The sequence below is a fragment of the Aplidium turbinatum genome, chromosome 1 (genome assembly GCF_918807975.1).
Source record: "Aplidium turbinatum chromosome 1, kaAplTurb1.1, whole genome shotgun sequence".
NCBI lineage: Eukaryota > Metazoa > Chordata > Ascidiacea > Aplousobranchia > Polyclinidae > Aplidium > Aplidium turbinatum.
Genome location: NC_137472.1, coordinates 52,430,067 through 52,439,079, shown reverse-complemented (window position 1 = coordinate 52,439,079; position 9,013 = coordinate 52,430,067). Strand labels below are relative to the sequence as shown.

The 9,013-nt window shown below is 36.0% G+C and overlaps 1 protein-coding gene across 1 annotated transcript; it reads left to right on the top strand.

Moving 5' to 3' along the window:
- The first annotated feature begins 555 nt into the window (after window positions 1–555).
- On the top strand, window positions 556–6,544 carry LOC145771784 (uncharacterized). The gene is made up of 4 exons (XM_082583517.1): window positions 556–750; window positions 1,679–1,897; window positions 2,266–2,469; window positions 5,504–6,544. The coding sequence occupies exons 1-4, from the start codon at window positions 586–588 to the stop codon at window positions 5,582–5,584; spliced, it is 669 nt and encodes a 222-aa protein (XP_082439643.1). The 5' UTR covers window positions 556–585; the 3' UTR covers window positions 5,585–6,544.
- Window positions 6,545–9,013: the final 2,469 nt, after the last annotated feature.

Below are 9,013 nucleotides of genomic sequence, written 5' to 3'. Positions count from 1 at the left end.
CGTGGCCACACAATAAACTGAACAGTTACTTCACTGCACTCAGCCACATTTTGACTCGTGGAGTAACAAGGTTTTTTTGCAATATCATTAATCAAAAACTTCATTTTTTCAAGTTTAAAAAAATGATCTTGATGTTCAAGATCACATTGTTTGGGTGATCCGATCTTGATCTTCAACACGCTACAGCCGACTGCAATGTCTGTTTCCGGTTGTCTACTCCAGTGCTACTCAAACTTTTTTATGCCGTGTACCGGCTGAGCACCTTCCATCACTTGGCGTCCCGGTCAATTTGCCAAAAAAAGACAAGAGCAAAGTCATTATTACTTTTGTAGCAAATACACAAAAAAACAGGTAAAAAAACAAGTAAAAAAACTCTTTTATTAATGGTCTTTCGAATTTTGATGCGAAGTGTGCGCTTGCTTATTTGCAACCAGCTTATCCAATTGCGGTTCAATGGAAGACAGTGCTACTCAAAGAGGAGCATGGATATCCAACGCGTCAAGCAGGTTCTATAACGTGTTAATATTTAGAAAACAAACCGTATGTTATTTTCAGACACAAAGTTTTGAAAAACCAGTATACAAAATGAAATTGATCATATTGGTTACACTACTGTCATGTGCCATACTGGGAAATGCATTTAAAGATGAAGAAACGAAGAGAATGTTAGGTGAATGGGTTATGGAGGAAATCTCTCGTAGAACAAACACCGAAATGACTTTAGACAGAGTGATATCCAGCTCTACACAAGTAAGATAGTAGCATTGAATAGGCTACCATGTTTCAGGTCGTATTTCTATAACAGTAGGCATAGCTAAGTAGGATAGTCTACAGTAGTGTTGTATATTGAGATGAGAGTGGTTATTTACAAAAGATGGTGGAATAAATCTTCTAAATTTTCATTTATTGGCTGCCAACATGCTGGTAAGTGGTAGCCTACAACGTTTTAGATTAACACGAAAACTGGTGACTGTATAATACAGTAGCACTCCAGCCAAGCAAAGTCACGTGACATTTGCGCTTTGAACCGTAACAAAGATGTACAGTATTTACCTCCATACAGCAAATGATCTACTGCATATTAATGTTTTGATAACGTTGGCACGATAGATAGGCTATGTATGAAATTAAGCATGACCTCAGGTTTCTTGCTGTAAGCAGACATAAGGGATATTTCCTATTTGCATAAAATTATCTTTTTAAATGGGTCACACACCTGCAGCCGTTTATCATCCGCCTGCAAACTTGAAGCGGAAGAACTTGTATTTTTTTATTCAACTCAAACTTACCTCAAGTTCGAAAAAAACAATTAAATTTGGGTTACTTATCCAATAACTTTAGAATAAGAATACAAATATCATAAGTTTCCCACAAATACTTTTATGGTTTTAAAGCAAGAACTCTATATTAACGAAAAGTATTGTTGCTTTTACGTTTTGTTTTTGGGATTTTCGAGTGTCCTCACATGCAAGGCAGACCTTGAATTAATATGAAAAGAACTGGATTGCAATCAACGTTGCAACTCGGTTATTATGACACTGCCCAAGTGGAGAAACGGTTTCTTTTTAGATTCATTTAAAATATTTAAGATTCACCTACAGACGTTATATAAATGTAAAAGGTCTAGTATTTGTGACTGTGTAAGTCCAACACTAAAATCATTGCTTTGCTTTCACAGAAACGGTACTATGCTGTAGGTGCTGATAAGAAAATTGAATTGGGTCTGGATATGATGGCTCGACGTCGAGATGGGACCCTAGTTCAATGTCAAGCTACACTTGGCATTCCGGAGGATATCGGCAAGTCCAACATGGAATCTTATGACTGCAGAGAGGCAGACGATGGACAGTTTTACAAACGATCAGGGGAAACAAGATGTACTCAGCAAGAAATGGAGGTGATTTCTTGTAGTTTTTAAATTTATCGTTGTTCTTTTAAGTTTTTCGGATTCTTTATCTGTTTGTAGCTGCAAAACTACACTTTATTTAGAAAAAATAGATTCTACTCCTATCCAGCAAAATAGTGCTTCTTACATCAATTCAACGTCTGCAGACGTTGAATCAAGTTGAATTCATTCAAAATAGGATTGATTTGCTGATTGATCTCTTGTCGCATCATCTACATTGTCTATCCTGAAAAACAAAATTTGACTAGCCAAGATGGCATGTCTTTCTTGATTGGGTTGGAGGAGAAACACTGCAGAGGTATAAAATAAAGATAAATGTTATCGTTTGTACAATAAATAAAATCCCAACTTTGTAACAGAACATTGCTGACGCAGCATTAGCAAAAATTAACGAAAACGTGGACGAAAACAACGAATTGCAAAAATCTGGAATTGATATGCTACCTATGGATATACCTGGTCTGGACTTCACACAAGGCCATTTTACGTTTAAAAGGGTTAAGTCATGCACAAAGGCTGGCAATGAGATTATGCTGGAGCTGGACGCAACACAAGACGGCATTGTGAGTAGGCTACAATTATAGTTAACTCCACATATTTCTTGTAAAGTTAAATTAGGCTTCCAAAGTGTAGAAGCTAACGTACTTTATATTTTAGCTTTGCTTGGTGCCACTCCCTCAATAAACTTAAGGTTTATTTTTACTTTTTGAGTCATTGCGTTTCTATTTTTGTAGCTGTAAAACAAAACAAATCCATTGACATTCAGCATTTGGTAGCCTTACAATACAAATGTGTACAAATTTGCAAGAGATTTTTGTTCAGTTGTATGAAACAGAGTTTTCAAAATGTAAACAAGTTGTGGAAAGCCACGTCAGAATATCTCTGTTCAGTGCTGTCACACATTCCGTTTGGTGCTTTGCATAGCATCTTTTCACAAATTGGGACTAGGTGAGCAAATGTTCAAAAAAGGGCATTTTTAGCGCGCGAATTCTGTTAAAAAGGGCACTTTTCGCGCGTACATGATGGGAAAAAGGGCATTTTTTCCGAGCGTAAACAAATTAAAATGTAGATTTCTCAGGAAAATTGTGAGTAAAAAGACATATTATAGGCCTATTGAGGCTAAACTTTTGAGACCTATAATTGATTCCTATATTTATCCCCGCACACAATATTTTATAAATAATAATGTAATAAAATTTAATCTAGCAGCATTTAGTTGCAGAGGTCTCTTGTAACCTACTAAAGTAAAAAGAAACAACTATGATAATAATTATATGAAACACAACTGCTAAGATATTATAGTGAGTTGAATCTTTGCAGAATTAGATGATTCTAAAGAGCTAGTATTTCATTTTGATGAAAATCAGGCAACACACTTCGGTACTTCAGACTTTTAAAATCTCACACAAATTTGAGGTAGCCTATTCACAACACACATTAATAATCTGCTTGAATGGAGCATATGATTCACGATATTATAAGTAAGATCAAAGGTAGGCTCATAAATTCTAGATGTTTGCTGAAGCGTTCCATTTAGCTGTTTATTCCTTAACTGCCAAAGAATTATAGTTCAAAATGTGAAGATTATCAAAAACGTTATTTGATCACTTTTATAAATTAATTTAAAAAGTTCAATTGATAAAAACTGCAAAGTTTTCTCCCAACTGTTTTGCCTAATAAAAAAATATTTTTGAAAAGAAAAATAGTGCAGAACCTGTTATGCAGCTTGTCCTATCACTTTTCTTGTTCTTTTGTCATTGATGACTAAGGTTTGGGTAGGCCTACCTGGCTGTTGTGTGGTTTGCAAATCATTTTCCATCTCTTTTGGAAATTTAGAAGATCATGTTGCAGTTTTGTCATACTTCAGAGCAGTCCACACATATTATACAATAGCAATAAATGAATAACTAGCAGCGAGACATCAACAAGCTGATAAAACATTTTTGCTCAGTCCGGCATAACCTGAATTCTATAATGCATCATTAGGCTACACATACTTAGAAAGAACAAGAAAACTCAGTTGCTGCCAGAAAGAAGTAAATGAACAGAACAGAGTTACAAAACAAAATCTACTTAAAGGGAAACTGTACACAATTTTAGCCCTAGCCTGTTAAAAATATAAAAATACAACGATTCCTATCGTACCAAAACATATTCCCTATCATTTTTCGTTGAGCTATGGCGAATCACTTTTATCAAAATTGGAAAGCACTATTTTTACTAAGGGTTACACTCTCAAGTCAGCTTCTTGGGTCTATGAGTCATTAATGGTAAAAGCTGTGAGAATCGCGAAGTAGTTGCGTTGGCAGGCAGGTTTCGTTCCTAAAAAATGATGCAGGCATCTAGTGATGCTACCCCATGTTGCTATAGCATAAATATATAAAAATAGCTGCAATGAAATAACTTACAACGAATTTCCACCTTCGGTAGCGCTGATAGATCGCAAAAGTAAAATGTTCCATAAGAATGCACAAAAACTACAGATTTGCTGTTTCAAGATAAAACTAGGATCAAATTTAAACAAAAATTACGTCTTAAAAATTACCCACCTAATTTCAAACTAGGGGGGCAAAGAAAGGGCTAGGGGGACAAGCGAAGGGACCAGGTGGGCAACTGCCCACCTAGCTTATATGTGAAAAGATGCTATGGTGCTTTGTCATACTGGAATGAAAACAATTAAGTCTAGTATTTGATTTAGCAGGACTTAAGTGGGCGGGGAAGGTCCAGTCCAAGGGAATTGGTTAGGTGGCTATTCATTTTGTGTTATATAGTACTTAGTAGCTAGCCTACGTACCCATGCAGGATAGGCTATGGGATGGAATAAAAGACGTTTTTCCATCTTGACATTTTATTCCATTTCAACTCCTTCATAGAAATCTTTTGATACATCTTCCATTCTATAAATTTTATGACATTTTTTTTTCACAATGCTGCGAGCGCCGGTCGGCTCGAGTCCCCCTGATCGAGGCCGTCGCCCGCGAAAAGTGTCAGGTCCGTATTCATACAGACCATCAAATCATGCAAGAGCTCTACAGTACGCTTTAATGGTCGAACTGTAGTAACAACCATGACACATTATTTACGTGCTTTTTTCACTAATACGGTAATTAGGCTACTGATAAGTAATAATGGAACTGGTTGACGTTTAAATGGAAAACTTTACGCCAATTACCTTACAATTTTTGCATACTGTACACTACGGTAATAAAAGGTTTGTAAGTAATGGCATTTGAGAGAAATAATTGAAAAGTTTCTTTCATCTCGTGATTGAAATCATTTATTCCTTTCCATCATCGCAATTTTCCATCTTTCATCTCAAAATGTGTCTTCTACTTCATCTTATATTTCCACTTCCACTTCATCCCTGCCGATAGGCTATCCCAGGCAACAATCAATCGTTTTTTACATTGATCCAATGTCTTCAGACGAATCAACGGTTGATTTGCTGTCTGGCTAGCCGTTCTGAGTTTTAATTCAGGTCTTTGTTGGGCTCGCCTTTACAAACGTTTTTAAAATACTTTGACCACTTTAAACAAGATTAAACGGCTTGAGCTTTTGGTCTGCAATAGAAATTAACCAGGCCGATTTGCTTTTTAGGATGAAACTTGCACTGTCAAATTAATACAGCATGGAGATTCATACAGCGTGGCCAAAAATCAATGTCAAGGACAGAATTGAAGAACCATTATCAAGCACAAATCTATTGTATTATCAGCAGCATAATTATTGTGGACAATGTAAAAAGATAAATATCAAGAACACTAATTTTGGTTGTGATAAGTAAACTGATTGCTTTACATGTTAGAAAAAGTATGTCAACATCATAATTACGTTTATGAACTAAGAAAATCTTAACCTTTAAATCGTTGTAACATTCTGGCAGTGGCTATTTGCACGAAAAATATGTTCCAAAGCGGCAAAGCCAACCTGGCTTTAGTGGATATATTTCATTCTAAGAAATCCTAAAGTTACATCGTTTGATGCTTTTAGCAATTTCATAATTATTCAATATTTTGGAAATGACAGTTTTGGCTTTTTAGTTCATGTTGGTTGCACTGGATAAATAGCTATCTGTAGATATTTTGAATGTAACATTTTTTATGCTAAAAGTCATTAAATCAGCACTGCTTGCGGAAAATTTCGACTTTGTAACCTACTCCTATTATGCTTTTAACGTGTCAGTGATATTCATGGCTTGTTTCACACCGTAGAACTTTTTGATTTAATAATTCCTTATCATAAAACCGAAACCTATCTCAGTGGATGCCACTCCACTTCAGCTGCAAAGCGAGCAACTAGCTGGAAGTGTCTTGCTGAAGGGCAAAACAAAGCAAACCCAGAAACGAAATGGCGAGCTATGTAGGCGATTGGCGTAGGCTGTAATTCGCGATTTCAACTCCATAAACATTTCCATCTGTAATGCACATTTATTCAAACCCGAAAGAACAAACTATAACTTTTTAAAGTTGTTAAGTAAAAGTATTTTTATTTTAGTTTCACTGTGGTTAATTAGAGCGAATGATTGAAAATATAGAGTGATTACTGATTAGGCTACAATAGTAATGTATTTGTTTTCAATTAAGCTTACTTTGCAAGTATCATTACTATTACTCGAAATTAAAATGCAGTCAATTACGATTTCTTTTTATTTTGTGAATATGATTACGATTGCTAAACATTTCAAAGCTATCAACAATGATTTAAAATTGAATCAACAATGATTTAAAATTAAATCAACAATGATTTAAAATGACAATCAACCGTCATTTGATGATAAGTCAATTTAAAATGACCATCAACGATAGCCAAATGAAAAAACATTTTAAATGGATAGCATACAGCAGTGTTGCCATCTTCAGTTTAATTCAGCTGTTTGTATTTCTGACCATAACAGCCAAAACAATACTGGTCAACGTAGCAGAGATCCAAAAAAGGTAGAAGCGACAAAACGCAAACGTTAAAACCTGCTTGAGATCGAAATAAGTTATACAGTTTTTTTTTTTTAAATGGCACGGTCGCGACACTTTTAGAAAAATTTAAAAGGGAAATAAAATGGAAATTAAAGCAATGGGCTCCGTATACAAATAAATTTTGATTTTGGGCGTTTTGATTGTTGCAGAAAAACTTGTGAAACATATATAGGCTATGTAAAAAGATACCATAGAAACAAATAGGAAGCCAGGAAAGCAGGGAAACAAACAACCAGATATGTTGAGAGGATATTTTGAAGCGATACCAGTTCTCCGTCCCCTCAAACAAGACAACTGTAAAAAACAAGGAGAGGGAAATTACTAATATGTTCGCACAATAAGACACCAAAGAATACGTGTATGTTTGCTTTCAGTACCGGGTTTTCCTGGAAAGATGAGCAGTCTTCAAAATCATTCGGACCTGACTCTACAAGTGTTTAAAGACCTCATGCAGCACTAGTCATAAAGTGCATTCATTCCAAAAAAAGAACAATGTAACCAAGTCTTCTTCCTGTTGAGAAGGAGCGATCTTCCCTGCGTCAGCACTACCTGACTACTCACTATAGAACAGAGAGCATTGTATTTCTGTAATCATATTGTAGCGATCCATTATTTCATCATGTAAGTTTTCCTGCCTTTTACTATAGTGAACTAGTTTAACTTAAATTTATTCCCTAGTGTTTCTGTAATTTTCCATGTAATCTGCTCCCGAAGTGAATAAGAAAAAGGGAACAGAAAATAAAATGATTTGTTCGCATTTGGCGAGAACACAGTTAGACCAGTTCAGCTCTCAGAAAACATTAAATTGATTGTTTACTTAAAATGTAATAATTCGTGATAATTAAATGATATGAGATGTTCTACTGGTGCAAATTAAGCTAAACTATCACAAGATGTATACAGTGACAATCTGCTTTTATTCCGACGTTTCGTCAATCAGACACGACTGACTTCTTCAGGGGGCTAGACCAGGTAGTGACTACCTGTCTAGCATGGCAAAACACAGGACATATTGCTGAAAACAACTAAACATGCAATATGTCCTGTGTTTTGCCATGCTAGACAGGTAGTCACTACCTGGTCTAGCCCCCTGAAGAAGTCAGTCGTGTCTGATTGACGAAACGTCGGAATAAAAGCAGATTGTCACTGTATACATCTTGTGATAGTTTAGCTTAATTTGCACCAGTAGAACATCTCATATCATTTAATTTAATGCCTGGTGAACAGCCTCATTCAATTTTCAATTCGTGATAATGTTTCCCTGTTCTGCAACTTCACTATTCTGTAATGTTTAAATTCAATTTGTGTTGGAAACCTACAATATTATACGAACACCTTTTGATAACTTAAAATTATAATTCGACTAGCAATTGTATGGAAATTAGTTCATGGAGTCAGATAGCTAAATTAGACAAATTAGTTAGAATATCCTTGAGACAAACATAAATTTTATTAGACAGCCAGTTACCTTATAAATTAACATTTTAAACCATCGCTTAACATTCTTACGCGTAAAAAAATTGTTACCACAATATAAGTGTAGCCTCCACACTAGCAGGGGCGCCGGAAGCGGGGGGGCAGGGGGGGCGGATGCCCCCCTGCCCTCAATTTTTCTGCAGATGGAGGGGCAGGGGGGGCAATGGTGCCCTTTTAAGGTCATGTAAGCTAATGCACATTTTGCAATATAAAAATTTCTGCTATTCGCTTTTAGCCTAATTATAATCTTTCATTTTTGCCTCAAAATAATATTACGGCACAAAATTTTGCAACACAGTACAAGCCTTAAAACTCGTTTTTTTTTGGCAGCCATCGTGGCCTACCGGGAGCTCCTTCTCGGCGGCCAAATCTGCGTGCTTGGAGGCCAAAATATAAAATAACGATAGCACAAGTAAATAGAATTAAACTTGCAACAATGCTAAAATGATCACTTAGCGTTGTTGAAGTCTGGGCCTGGGCGACGTCCTACAGTAGATTCGTTGCACCACGCAATAACTGCTTCATCGGGATTGTAATCCAGAACTGCGGGACCATTCTAACGACACTCGCACGATTGTCTCCAATGTGGCTGATTTTAAAGAAGTTTGCCACTCCCCTAGAATTCTTTTCAGCAACGAAAAACAACGTTCGACATGTGTTG